At 41.4% G+C, this 15069-nt stretch overlaps 1 protein-coding gene across 2 annotated transcripts in view; it reads left to right on the top strand.

Annotated features, from left to right (window-relative positions):
• Positions 1–6: 6 nt before the first annotated feature.
• The window catches only part of bcl11ba (BAF chromatin remodeling complex subunit BCL11B a), a 39011-nt gene continuing 23948 nt past the window's right edge, over positions 7–15069 (top strand). For both annotated transcript variants that reach the window (XM_017431679.1, XM_017431677.3), the window contains exons 1-2: positions 7–236; positions 6560–7021. In XM_017431679.1, coding sequence (XP_017287168.1) covers positions 182–236; positions 6560–7021 — 517 coding nt within the window. In that variant the 5' untranslated portion in view covers positions 7–181. The remainder of the gene's footprint in view (positions 237–6559; positions 7022–15069) is intronic.

The following is a 15069-nucleotide window of genomic DNA, read 5'->3' on the forward strand; positions in this document are numbered from 1 at the left end:
GGGGGGGGGGGGGCGGTGCTCAGTGGTCAGCTCGGGGTGACCGGGACATTTTAGGACCAGTTTGGCCAGTTGGAGAGCAGCAGCGGCGGGAGGAGAGGAGGAGAAGGAGGAGAAGCAGGAGGAGGAGAGACGACCTTTCCTACGCAGCTCTCCGGGCGATGCCAGTGTAAATGCCAGGGCGATGTCCCGACGCAAGCAGGGGAACCCGCAGCACCTGTCCCAGAGAGAAATAACGCGTGAGTAAACCCGCACGAGCGCATATCACCTCTCTGCACTCACATTCTAAGAACTTGAGCTGATTTGATTAGAATTTTTGGCGTATGAGTGAACAATCGGATCAGAAAGTTTGTCCCTCGAGTGGCACTTTTTTTCTCTTCTCCTAATTTATTGATAAAATGAGTGAAACGCCTTTAAAGTGCTGATGTGATCAGTAAATAAGCCGCTGGAGTCACTGGAGTGGATTATTTCCACTCAGAGCTCATGGGGGGGAAGAAAGTCTGCAGCTGGTTGACTTTTACCGGAGGAGCTGCTCCGTCCGAGACTCGGTCCGATCCCCGGCCCGGTTCTGCTCTGAGCTCTGAGCTCCTCTGCAAACTGAGCCCAGAGGAACACGCAAACACGCCTTTTAATCACTTTAAAATAAATCACATTTTGTTCATCTAATTTAAACAATTTTAATCAATTTTACGGACTTTCCCAAAGTTGCTGATAAAACAGCAGCTTTGCGATATAAATTAATAAATAACTGAAAAACACAAGATTTCATTTTTTTTAAATCTAATAAACCCAGGTAATATATTTTTAGATAAAAAACACTCATTGTATTATATGTTTAATAAATAAAGCTTCTTTTCTGCGCTGCGTCAATTTCAGGTCGCCCGCTGGATTTTCTTCTGTTTCTGAGTCTGTCCCGTTCAGTCACGGGGGTTTAAGTTCATTTCCCCCCTGGTTGTAATATTAATGAAAGCTTTTGGATTATTTAAAACCCGCGCGGAGAGCCAAAAAGAAAGAAATAAAAACCTCTAATGGCGCATTTGTGCTCTTTGTAAGTGAAGACATTTAAAACAAAATGACAAATGTCATTTATTGCAACTAAAATAAATACTATTTGGAAGGAAGGTGGAGATTTTAATAAAGAGGAAAAAACTTTTGACATCTCGTTTTCTCTTAATTCCTAGAATAGGTTTAAAGAATAAAACGGTTTTTATATTTTGGTCTGGTGCCGTTTTTTGGTTACTTTTCTCCGTCAAACTTTCTTTTCTTTCTCTCTTTCTGGGTTCAGTTTTCTGCTTTATGTGCCCTGACAGGAGCAGCTCGACTTTAGGACAGAAAAAAGTGAAATGATTTGATGAACATTTTTGCATTTTTGCAGAGGAGGAGGAGAGGATGAAGAGCAGCTCCTCAGCTCAGCTCGCTTCTCCAGTTTTGAGGTCATTTGTGGATTTTAGTGTGAAGCTGCAGGTTTGTCTCTGCAGCTCAGTGTGACCCGTCCCTCCCTGCACACACACACACACACACACACACACACACACACACACACACACACACACATGAATCCTCTGCATGTGTAACCCTAAATTGAGCTCTGATTACTCTGATTGCTCGCCCGGGAGGCCTGCGCCTCGTGAAATGGGTCACTCTGTGCGCTCTGCGTGATTCTCAGAAAGGTGAAAACAGACAACATGTGGGGAGTCGGGTGCAGGCAAAGATGGAGGCTAATAAACGCGTTTCCTGTTTGCAGAAAGAAGCAGACTGAGTCCACGGAGCAGCTCGGACCTTTTCATTTATCCAAGTTCCAGCTTCTTTTACGCGTAAGGGAAGCTTCGAGATTCCAAACTCAGACATGTAGATATTTACGTAGATGAGAACACAGAGACATTTATACATCATCTGCATTGAGCTGTTCCGCTAAAAAAATCCACCTGCCCTGAGTTTCAGTGCGGACCGTTTTACATTTTACAAAATGACACACCATACTTAAAAAATATTTATTTTTGTGCGTGAGCTTTCCATTTGCTCGTGTTTAGTAATTGGGGGAGTTTGGTAAGTGTAGATTGTGGAGGCCTCAGCCACGAACCTCACAGAGATCTCCTAACGCGTTACAATCACCCTCCAAGTCTTCTCCTTTAGAGTCCAGTAATGGATTGGATCCGGATCCAGCTGCTGAATGAATTCTGAAGAATAATTAGCATGTTTCTCCTCTCCAGCGGATAAGTAACACAGCTCTGCACATTTTAAAGAAATCCACTCATGTCCCTCAGAAACAAAAGTGAGAACGCGGACAGTTTTTTTTTTTTTTTCTTTTGTCTGATTTGGTGCACATTAGATAGTTGCTCCAAGAGGCAGATGTGGTTTAAATTGTATCCGCGCGCACACATGCACGCGGGGGTGCTTGCAAATTGTAGTCGCCCACTTGAGATGCATGTTTCCCTTTGGCTTGTCATAGATCCGCGCGCCCTGCTGCGGCTGCAGCCTTTACTGGAGGCAGAGAGGAGTCTCACAATGAGCTTCTGTTGGATTTTAGCGAACGCACGGATCCAAACATCAGGTCACGTGCACATTCGGGCTGATTTCACGAGTTTAAGTGTCACATTTTTAAACCAGTTCGATTTCTTTGAGCAAACTGATCCTCTGACTGTCAGTGAGTGCAGCTTTTTGTTTTACTGGAATTTAAATGCAGCATGAAATGTCCGTGAACGCGCAGGAGCAGGTTTCCAGACCCTGCAAAGCGTGTCTGAACTCATTCCGCGCACACTCACGGACGTGCACGCACACTTCTGCATACCAGGCTCAGCTGAGGTTTTCTGTCTGTCTTCGGCTCGTCCTTCAGCACCTCCTCCTCCTCCTCCTTCTCCTCCTCCTGTCGTTCCCTCTGCTCCTGCTAGGGGGCGCGCTCAGGCTGAGGGCCCTGCAGCAGTGTGCGTGTTTGAGGTGTGTTAGTGTTAGTGTGTGTTAATCAGATGACAACGGTGCTGGAAGACCACATTCACCTCTTTAACTGTCAGCAGCTGCAAATCGTCTTCTTCTTATTTACAGTCAAAACTGTCAGTTCAGACTCACACCGTGGACTGAAGGCAGCGTGTGTGTGTGCGTGTGCGTGTGTGTACTAGAACTGGTGTCCACTCTAAAACCTAAATTATATTTTGTAATATTTTGATGTGAATATTTAAACACTTTCCCTTTAGTTTCATCCAACTGATTTAAAACAACTCTCTAAAATTAGCTTGACTGTATTTTTTCCATTAAAACTCATTAAAATCTATAAAATCAAACGTAAAAAAGGTCATCCTGAACTATATCAAATGGCACAGTTTGAAGGAGTTTACTCCAGCAGTTATGTCAATATTCTAAATAAACTAAGGACTTTTATCTCAACAAATCTGACCTGAAATACACACTGACACATTAAATTCTCAGATTTCTCCATCCGAAATGGCTCTTCCACGAACATCGCCATTGCTGACCTCTTTTCAATCACTTTGACAGTTTTGTTTTTTAAATTTAGTTCAGCCTCATTTGTGCAGCAAAATTAAGAAAAAGATTCAAAGAATCACATAAACAAAAGAGTTAGGAGCATAAAAAAGACAAAGATTTGCATCAATGTGTAAATAAATGTTGTTTCAAAGAGATTTACAAACAGATACTTCAGCTAGAGGAACCTGAAAATTAAAATCTGTGTCCTGTTCTGAAATTCTGGAAGCAGCAGCAACATTTCTGTAGATATTTGATGATTCAAGTGTCACCAAAGTTGCTTTTTAGACTTTTGTACTTTGGTTGTGATGGCTGAAAAGCAAACAGGAAATGAGAGGGAAGAGAGGAGCTATCTGACTGACTAAATAAATAAAAAATAAAGTTGATGATATTAGATTCTTGATACAGAGAACTGGAGCTTTAAAACGTGCATCATCTGTTTTGCATCCAGCTGCTGTGCACAACAGCTGGATGGGCTCAAAGGAAATAAACTCCAATAAATAAATAAAATAAAGTGTGAAAAAATAAAAAGTCATTCAGAATGTTTGTGTGCGCGTTAATTTTTATCTTGAATTTAAAGTTTGCATGTTTGTGGTAATTCTGGTCAGTGCACACTTCAGGACGTTCACTGGTCTTTGTGAAAACGCAGCATTCAGCATTTTAACATGTCTGAGGATGCAGCCAAAGATGGCCGACACATAAAACCAAACCATGAGTACGGCAGCCTGCTTGGGCCAGTCCTCGGAAAGAATTCAAAAAATGCTCTCATCAGCAAGAAAGAAATTTCAATTTTAGCTTTGCAGACATTTTCACCTTCCTAACTTTGTTTCACTCGTGTTTTATTTCCTTTTCTTCATCCTATTAGTGCTCTTGGCTGACTCACACAAACCTTATTAGGTAAATCAGGCCACAGCATCATTTCCTCCTTCGCTCCACATTTGCATACAAACTGTCGTTCTCGGTGGCGTGCAGAAAACACGGCTGAAGAAAAAAAACCCAAATGCACAGTTTTCATTTTGAATGTCTTCTCAGGCAGGTCCTGACCAGACGTAACGATACGTTGAGTATATCCGCAAGACAAACCCAGGCCTGCGCTCGTCAGCGTGAGCACGATAAAAAAATAAACTGCGGTTTCGAGAGAATCAGATTCTGTTCTTGTTGATCACACACAGGAAGACAGCTGCATATTTCACATCTGTCTGTCATTTTTTATCACATAACACAATAACTGATGTCTCAGATCAAATCCAGTTTGTGGTGTGTGTGTGTGTGTGTGTGTGTGTTTGGGGGGTGTTGGGTTTCTTCCAGGTCAGTTAACTGGCTTTATTCTCTCTAATGTTTATTAGCAGAGAAACACACTCTGTACTGTACAAGGCTGATCGTTTCGGAGGACAGATGGCCTTAGCCTGCAGGCCACAAACACAACAATACACACACACGTGTGTGTGTGTGTGTGTAAAGCAGACAAACATGTAGACGATGTAGCGGGAGCGGCGTTGTGAGCTGACGGAGCTCTGATGCTGTACACCTGCTCACAAACACTTCCTGTAGCAACCACATAATAAGCCATCATGTTTGCATCACGTCTGTTTGTTTCATGCAGACGTTCTGAGGACCGAATCTGGATTTTACTCCCAGGTTCGGAGCCTTCTTCTATGTCTAACATCCTTAATCTGTTTGCATTTCTAATGCTGAGGCTGGCCTGCTTCTAATTCGTCATCCTTTAGAAGGCTGAGCATGATGAAGAGGAGGACTTCTGTCTTCATCATCGTCTGTCAGTATGAATCGAATTGTTTCTCCACCATCTTCCAGACTCGTTCAGCTTTATCCAGTTCCTGACTGTTTTTTCCTCTAAAACAAAGTAAAAAGTAAACCAATCTCATTCAGATCAGTATTTTGACAAAAAAACTCAAATAGTTGTAAAAAACACCAAGTTATAAGTATTTAATTCTCTTCAAAATTTTCTCTTTTAAAGAGCCCTGAAAAAAAAAGATAAAATCTGTTGTCTCCATATCTGTTGTCTCCATATATAATTCAGCTTTTGATTATGGCTGAAATTTTAAAGCTTAAAACACAAAAGTTCTTGGAGCGTTTTGGCCACAGGTCACATATGTGAATGCACTTTTAGAAAACTTTGAGTTCTGCAGCTAAAAACAGAACAGAAGTATGAACTTTGAGTTGCATTGTGCTGAAATTTTGACCAAATTAAGGTGATTGTTTTGTGTTTGTGTTGAGAAAATCCAGCTGTAAAGTCATGTCCTGATTCATTTCTACTCAACAGAAACACACGTTAAATATAATTTTAATGTCATGAATTTATCAACCAATGAAACCCTCTGAGGGTAACCAGAAGAAGTGAACACAGCTGAATGTTTCTGGGGTTTTCTTGTTTTATTTTCCTTAAAAAATGGAGCAGATTCTGCTGAGGAACAGATTTCAGCTCAGCTCCAGCTTCCTGACTTGTGGAGCTCACAACCAGTTGCATCAGAGCTGTTATGAACATGTGTGAATTTGTAATAAGCGCCTGTAAAGTGCAGAAACGTGGACTGTAACCTGCAGGGGCGTGAGAAGAGCGGCTGATTCACGATCTGGTGTTTGGGTCCCTAACAACATGGTTCACTTCATTTTTCTGTCTCCATTTTTTGCCGTCTTCATCAGTTTTTAAATAAAAGAAAAGCAAAACGGTGTAAACGCCTGATTGAGTCTGAAACGAGTCTCTGCAGGCAAAAATATCCACAACTTTTATGAAATAAACTTGACGCAAGAGAGCAAAATCTGAACTTTTTGGTTACATTTTCATCAGGTAAAAGTCTGACACACTGCAGACAAACACAACACACCTGAGTTGTTAGGAGTAAAGTGCTGCAGATCACTTTCTGTATTTTAGGCTCTAAAATCTGATCTGCTGTTGTGTTAGATGTATGTAAGTTGGGATATTTGTTTAGATGTTGCAGCTTCTGGTTGTGAGGTGAATCAATGACTCTGAGTTTTTTTTTTTTCTATCAGTGAATTCTTTTCACTGCTGTTCAGGTGAATCAGAAACTCATCCAAACCAACTCGTCTCTTCTGCTTGTCGTGTTTTCTTTAGCAGAAGTCGAGCACCCAGATGGCGCTCTGCTTTCCGACACGCCGTCCCCACACCCACTCGGCCTGCTCCCCCACCCTCTGGACCCCAGCTTGGCCCACACGCTGCCGCCCGGCCTCCACACCGACCACGACCTGCTGACCTGTGGCCAGTGCCAGATGACCTTCCCGCTGGGCGACATCCTCCTCTTCATCGAGCACAAAAAGAAGCAGTGCCAAATGCAGCTGCTGCCCAACGGCTGCTACGACAAGGTGCACGACCGAGGAGGAGGAGGGGGGGGTCTGCAGAGCCTTCATCACTACGCCCAGCGGGGGGAGCTCAGGAAGGTGGTGGAGCCGGTGGAGATCGGCATCCAGGTGACACCAGAGGAGGAAGAAGTGGTGGGGGGAAGAGGTGAAGGAGGTGGGAGGGGAGAGAAGACGCCCACTAAAGGAATTTGCCCCAAGCAGGAGAACACACCAGCAGGTAGGCAAGACCATCGCAGTCTCATTCTTGGAAAGGTTATTTATTTTTCTTAAAGAGTCAAAAATGACAGAAAAAATACAAATTAATGCTGAAAATTGTCTCAGTTAGATGCAAAAGATGAGTCAGGGTATGTTTGGTTTGATTGTCCAAATTACTTTTTTTGTTGCTGTTTTTAATTCAGGTTTAGTTTCTATTTTTTATGATTCTGTCCTAATAAACAAACTTGGTCTGCTCTGATTGGTCAGTTCCAGAGGCTGCGCCACTCATCATCAGCTCTGATTTTGTTTAGTGACCTTAAAGTTGCAAGAATAAAGACATCGCTTTGTGAACCGAACTCAAGAACACTTCTCTGAGATTAAGATGAGTCAGCATTCATTTCTATTAGTTTCCACAATAAATAAATGTTGGAAGATAAAGTGGAAGATCTGCAGAAACCCTTTAACCTCAGTTCTGACATCTTTAACACAGTTTATCCACACAGCTGAATGATCTTTACATTTAAAATGATTCTGATTTGATGAAAGTGTTGAAGTGCATCTCACTGCGCCGTTACTGTTGGAGACTAGTCGGCGACTCAAAACTGTGAGAAAATACATCGATTTTAAGTCGTAGTCTCGCGGACATTTGTGAAATTCAGAGCCCCGCAACCTCATTTTGCGTCGACTGTTTATTATTATTTTTAAACACGCAGATGTGTGCAGACTTACAAACTTTTATTCTAGGCCACGCAGGTGCCAGAAGTGCTCAGTTGCTCTTGAGACAGGTTGGTGACGCACACCTCAAAACTGAGATTAGATCAAAACGCCCACACTGCGACTATTTCAAGAGAAAATTTGCACAAGAACTCTGAACGTGTTCAAAAAAATCAAGCGTCAAGAACGCGAGCCTCTGAAGCTCATGCATTAAAACTGAGAATGTGAAAATTTAGAGACATTCTGGAGACTCCCTCCCTCGTGCATGCTGGTTGCCAGCCAGTCGCCAGCCCAGTGAGATATCACCTTAAGAGAGTGAAGTTCCTTTCATTAGACGGGGAGGACAGCGGGGAGGGAGGGGTGAGACAGGCGTAGAGCTCTAAACCCTCTCAAGGACTCGGCTGGTTGAAACAAACTGTGACAGAGTCTCACCCTGACTCTCATGGAGAAATCCAGCCTAAGCCATCTGCTTAAAAAGGTGAAAAGCTCATTAAAATTCAAATAAGCAAAGCCAGGAAAGAAAACACAGTAAGAAGGAAGAAGACACAAACAGGGATTACAAAGAGGCAAGTTTCTCCTCATTCACAGGGGATAAAGCTGTGGCTTCAGTTATCTCGGAGCCCAGTCCACATCGAGACACAAAGAGGACAAAGACTGAATATTTCCTGAGACCAGAACTCTGGATTCTTAAAGGTCAGAGGTAAAAATCTGCCTCACAAGTCTGAGGTTAAATGAAAACTTTCTGAAGCTTAAAACAGATAAAAGACATGCAGAAAACATTAAGTTAAGATCAGATTCGATCCGTGTTTTAGCCCTTTTCTGCACAAAAATATAATTTTATTATTATTTTTTTTAATATATTTTTGTAAACACAACACTGTTTCGAGAAGTGTCTCCATCCACATGAAAACGACCCAAAATGCTGTAGTGGCTATGCCGGGCCTGTGTGTGGCGCCAAAACGCTGCCACAAAAAAAAAAAAAAATTCACCAAAAAACAAGAAACAAGAGCATAAAGCCTACAAATGTCCTCAAAAAAACCCAACATATTGGGGCTCTTAAAACACGGCTCCTCAGCCTCTGATGTTGATGAACTCGTTCATTCGGTTGGTTCTGCTGTCGTCTACGAAACCTCGTTGAGATGACATTTTTACACTTTTTAAAAACAACAACAGTCCAGCAGAAACCTGGAAGTTTGTCAATAAAAATCTGCTCAAATCCTTCTGGACAAAATCATTTTACATACAATCTGTGTCACCTTTCAAGGACCAAACTGCAAAATGGTGTGCATCATAAATCTGTTAAAAAGCTCTCAGTTTTTAAACATCCAGAGGAAAACATAATCTGATTAGAGCTAAAATTAGTTTGGACTAACTATGCTTTATATATATTTTATTTATTTTAGCGAAGTGATGATCTCTGTTTTGTTTGCAGACGTGATGGTTGTTTGTTTGGTGTTTTTTTTTTAATTTTTTAACAGCTTAAGGAGCTTGCAGGCACAGCCATCATCACAGCAAGATGGAGCTATGTTTTTGGAAAACTAAAAGTAGAAATCAGTGCAGGAAGGAGTGCATGAAAAGGCTGAAATTTCCTCTGTAGTTTTATAGAATTGAAAGCACCGTATGGTTGACGACTCAGGATATATTCTGTTGAACATAAATGTTCATGTTTTTGGTTCTGGCTCAGAAAGAATACTCAGAAAAAATACACTGATCATGAAGTAAAAAAAAAAAAACATTAAATGTATCGATTTAATTCTCATACTTCTTTAAAACTGTCTGCTGAAAGTGTGTTTTACTCTCCAAGAACAGCCTATTTCCATTTTATTTTATTTTTTGTGAACAGCCTTAAAGTTCTCCATGATTGAAAATAAAACCAAAACCATCACCATGTGCAGCTGAAGTTCAGAATCAGCCTCTGGCTCAAAGCCACGGGAGGAAACGCAGCAGCAGGTATCTCTGTTTCCTCGTTTAGCGTGTCAAAAGGAGCTCCTCCGAACGTGTCAGTCTGCGGTCTGGGCCCAGCTGTAAACACTGTGTTTGGGCCTGAACTTCATCAATAATTGATCAGACTAACAGCTCTGCCAGACAGAGTTCTGCTGCTGTGGACCAAACAGAAAGGATGCTAAAAAGCTCCAGCTCAGTCATGTGCTAATCGACTGCTCATGTCATTAGGTTTTTCTTATTTATGTGCATAAATCTTCATCCCCTCCCCTTGTTTCGAATGCCTGCAGTACATCTAACTGCAAGCCTCCAGTGGAATCAGCCCCACATGAACAGTGTTGGGAAGCTTGAAATTGTAATTGAACAATCTTTCTTTGTAACAGAAAGTGCAATAATTTTCATATTAAAAGCGAAAACATTAGTGGCTCAATTGGACGTGCACTGCGGCAGCTGTAAACTATATTGCTCCAATAACATTTTATGTTAGAAAATTACCCTCGGTATTTCACAATTTCCACATGATGTATATGTCTAACCGGCACCTTATTAACACGGGGAGGGAACAGAGAGGTTTATTAATCAGGACGGAGTTTAATTAGCAGAAAACACACTCGGCTTCCCTCAAAGTGCTGCAGAAGGAGTTTTCAGAGTTTTTCTTGCAGCAGATTTTTGCACCTTTCATTACCTGGTGAAAGAGGTGGAGAAAGCTGAAGGACTGACGGCGGTGGGTCGTAATTGGCACCCTGCAGGTCAGGCTGCAGGAGGACTTAACTTCCGTTTGTTCACACACCAATATGTACATCAGAACTTTTTAAATTAGAAGAACTTATCCTGTGATACTGGTTTGATCCCAGAAAAACAGGTTATCAATCTGTGCTCCTTTATTCCAGTCGAAGAAATATTTTTCTTCCTTCTGCACGCATCACGTTAACGACAGTTACTGTGAAACATTCTGGATAATTATCAGAATCACCGTAGTTTTCAGAAAACTAAAAAAAAAGGTGGCAGTGTGTGAGTGTGTGTGAGTTATATGACATCTTTAAACAGAGCACCGTTTAGAAATAATTATAAAATGACATCACATGACAACAACTAAACAAGGACATAAAATGATAACAAATATGATCAAAACATGCATAATAAACAAATTAAATGATAGTTTTGTGTTGATTGCAGGTCTTAATGCAGAACGTGATCTGAACATTTGAACAATTTGTTGAATTTAATTTGCTTTTCATGTGATTTTGCTGGTTAATAAAACAATTATTGAAGAGTACTACTGTCAACCTTTTAACGAGGATTCTGATTGAACGCGTCACTTTAAAGGTTTTATCAGTGAGAACGGATCTAAATTTACCATCAGCTTTATCAGAATAACTTGAAGAAGCAAAGTTGACGTGATTCTGCAAGTCCAGAACCTTCAAAAGTCAACATGTTGACTGAAAGCGGTTTGCAGAGCCTCTGAATATTTGAACTGGCAACCATCAGGTCCCACACCTGCAGGCTCCCAGGTAAATGCTTGTCAGGTGAGCTCTGACAGAGTGGATTAAAGCAAGAGAAAGAAGCATGTCAGTTTTACTTTAAGACTCACACTTATCAGCGCCGAGTGTTTAACAGCACCTGACGCGGTGCTCTGCAGCCCTCAAAGCCTTGTCAGCCGAGCTTTAATTCAGACATTTAACTACGTCCAGTCGGAGGGAAGAAAAGCCCGCGAAGCAGGGAGAAGTTCTGACACACTCAGATATGATGGCACCGTTTTAATCTGACAGAGACATGTGACAGGTTGTGTGTCTTTCTGCCTTCACACACTCCTTTTCTGCCTTTTTTTTTTTTTCCTTCATGACTTCTTCTGCTCTTCAGTTTACCTTTACCGTGGACACAACTGATGATCAGACAGGAAAATATTAAAACACATCTTTTAATCGTGGATTTAACAGAAAGAGAGAGATTTTAAACGTTGAGATGCACACACACTTTTGATAAAATAAAGACAAAGTACTGTTCTGGAAATATTTAGCGAATGTTTATTTTTCAAATAAAACTGCAAAAAGATTTTGCAAAAAGTCATAGCAGTGTGTGTGTGTGTGTGTGTGTGTGTGTGTGTGTGTGTGATATAACAGCCTGTTCTTTAGAGGCAATATAGCGCCCGCTGCTCTTGTTTTTTTTTTTTTTGCGTTGCGTTGTTTCAATAAAGCTGGGAAGCCTCTCGGATGGAGCGACAGCCTTTTTGAAGTGGTAATTACTCTGGTTTGTATTGCTGCTCTGACTCTCGTTCTCTCTCTCTGTGTGTGTGTGTGTGTTGTCGGCCAGTTTGCATTTTTTTTTCTGCATGCATGTGTGTGTCTCTTCAGCCTTGATGCATTTTTAATGGGCCTGAAAGAGTGCATGCACACACACACTTCAGGAAAAACAGAAACCAGATTTTGTTTCAGTGTTTTTTGTTATCTTAAAAATGATTTCCTGTTTATTTAGTTACGTACTTGAGAACGTTGATGCTTTTCTAAAATAAAATTCACGTTTTGATTTGCATATATAATGAAATAATATCAACAGCAGATTAAAGCATTCTTGCACTTTTATGAATTAATGATTATAAATGACAAACAGCTTAGAATTTTACTCAAAATACTTGTATGGATACAAGACAGCAAGGAACTAGATGTCCCTTGCTCGGACATGGGTCATCAGGGAATCACCGTCGAGCTGGGTTTGGGGGAGGGGCTTGTCGGCGAGTGCTACCAATGGGGCCTGGTCAGGCGGGCAAGCAGCACTTTATCAACAATGTACTTTGAGGACCTTCTCATGAGGACCACCAACATGTCTTCCGTTGAGGAAGCTGAGTCTGGGGACTTTGGGGTGGGTTTGTCCATAACCGGTACCGGAGTTACCGAGGAAGTTAATCCTGACCATGGAACACTGGACCAACTCTTTACCCTCACTGGGGGGCATGGGAGTTTGCCCAACCAGTCTACGTGTGTTTTATGGACTTAAAGAAGGTATTTGGCCATGCTCTCTGGGGTTCCCTATGGGGGGGTTCTCTGTGAGCATGAGATTGGGGTCCATTAGTAAGAACCATTCAGTCCGTATGGTGCAAAAGTCTGGTTCATGTTGCCAGTAAGCCGGACCTCTTCAGAGCGAGAGTTGGACTTAGCCAAGGCTGTCCGTTGTCACTAATCTCATTGATGACTGTTTGGAGAGAATTTCTCGGTGCAGCCGAGGGGTGGAGGGGGTCCGGTCCGGTGGTCCTATTGGCGTCATTGTGCTTTGATCTCCAGCTCTTACCGTAGGGGTTCGCAGCAGCTGGGATGAGAACCAGCGCCTTCAAATCTGAGGCCATGGTCCTCAGACTGCCTTCTCTGGTTGGGAATGAGATGCTGCCTCAAGTGGAGGAGTTTAAATATCTTGGGGTCTTGTTCACAAGTGAGGGAAGAATGAAGTGTGAGATCATCAGGCGAGTCAGTCTACATTCCTACCCTCACCTATGATTGTGTACTTTGGGTCGTGACCAAAAGAATGAAATAAGTTTTCTCCGCAGGGTAGCAAGGCTCTCCTTTAGAGACAGGGTAAGAAGTTCAGTTATCCTGGAAGGACTCGGAGTAGAGCAGCTGAGACAGTTGAGGTGGTTCGATCATCTGGTAAGGATGCCCCATGAACGCCTTCCTCAGGAGGCATTCCAGGCATGTCCAACTGGAAGGAGACCTTGGGAAAGACCCATAACACGCTGGAGAGACTGTCTCTCAGCTGGCCTGGGAACACCCTGGAATCCTCCTGGAGGAGCTGGAGGAGCTGGCCGTGAAGAGATGTTTAGGCTTTCTGCTCAAGCTGCTGCCCCGACTCTGACTCTGGAACAAACGGTAGATCATGGATGGATGGCATTGAATTCAATTTCAGATTGGTCTACCTTTCAGCTCTGCAGTTATTCATTTGCTCCAGATTTAATTGGCATTTATTGGGAACATAAAAATGGGTGCAAATGCTAACATTTCGGAAGTGGAGTTGGAACAGTTTTTCTAACTTGTCAAGCTATGAACAAACAATTAACATACTTATTTAGACCTAAAATGTCAAATATTCGTATTTAACACTCTAAAGAAACACTATGTAAGGTGAGGATTTAATTCTATTTTGCTAAACTAAATTTAAAGAAAAAATAAAAATATATCCAGATAAAATCCTAAACAATGAAAGTAGCATTTGGAACACATTTCACTCTTCTCTTTGCTACTAAAGTTTTAAAGTGCTTGTACAATCTGTTAGCATTTATTATGTGTTGGAAATCACTTTCAGCTACTACTACACCAATCTTTAGCTAATTATTTGTAAAAATATAAATAAAAAACACCAAAAATTTAAACTGTAGCTGCCTAAAGGTGCACCAAATATATTTTACCTTAACTAAAAGGGTTATTTGCTACATTGATGCAGTAAGTTTTAGCTCTTAAAGCTAAATAAATGTACAATAATTACATTTTCAAAGCTCATTCCTCTGTTTAAATGATGTAATCATGATGCAACTTGTTGACAATGTTGTAGACAAAGGCCTGAAATGCTGAAAGTGGGAAAAAATAGAAGGTAGAAGACTTGAGTCCAACATCTAAAACAAAATTAACAAAATCTGAACTTGAATGTTTGGTATTGTTGAACTGTTTTGTTTTTTATCAGAAAGTGGTTTGATTCAAAAGATAAAAACACAGTTATTGGATGGTTGTGATGGTGGTGCTACTCTACAAAACAACAGTTATTCACAAATTTTTAACCAGGATTTTAAAATTGTTGGATCAAGTTTCCAAATCAGAACAGTAATCAGGCTGGGCTCAACCACTGTTTTACTTTCCGTTGTTTTCAGGATTCAAATAAATTGTCGTTCGAATTTGGTTTTAGATCAGAGAAGTCCTAAAGTTTATCAGCTCAACCCCACTCCATCATGAATTTATTAATCATTTATTAGAGAAATCACCACAATGATTTTTCTTCCCCAACATTTTACCACATCAGGTCATAGATGTCCAAGGACAACCTACCAACAAGGGTCTAAAACATATCAGGACGCCTTTTTTTTTGTTCCTGTGCCTTCTCTTCCCTCTGTCTTTTGTGTTTTCTTAGTAAATCTAACATTCTGGACACAAAGCAGCCACCCAGTTCCAAATAAGACATATGACAGCAGAGAAAGATGGTGAATGAAGCAAACGGAACCGAATACTGAGACTGGAGGAGACAGACTTCATCATTAATAGAGCATCTCATCTCATGTGCTTCTTTGCATTTTCAAAATCCCTTTTTGCCATTTTTGCCCTGTCCCCTCTCTCTGCTGCGTTAATCACTTTGCATGCACTCATTTAAATATTAAAATTTTCTTTAATCATCAAAGCCAGCGAGCATCATGCATATTCATATCGTCTCACCCCCTCCGTCGCC

This window comes from Kryptolebias marmoratus, linkage group LG10 (assembly GCF_001649575.2).
Source record: "Kryptolebias marmoratus isolate JLee-2015 linkage group LG10, ASM164957v2, whole genome shotgun sequence".
NCBI lineage: Eukaryota > Metazoa > Chordata > Actinopteri > Cyprinodontiformes > Rivulidae > Kryptolebias > Kryptolebias marmoratus.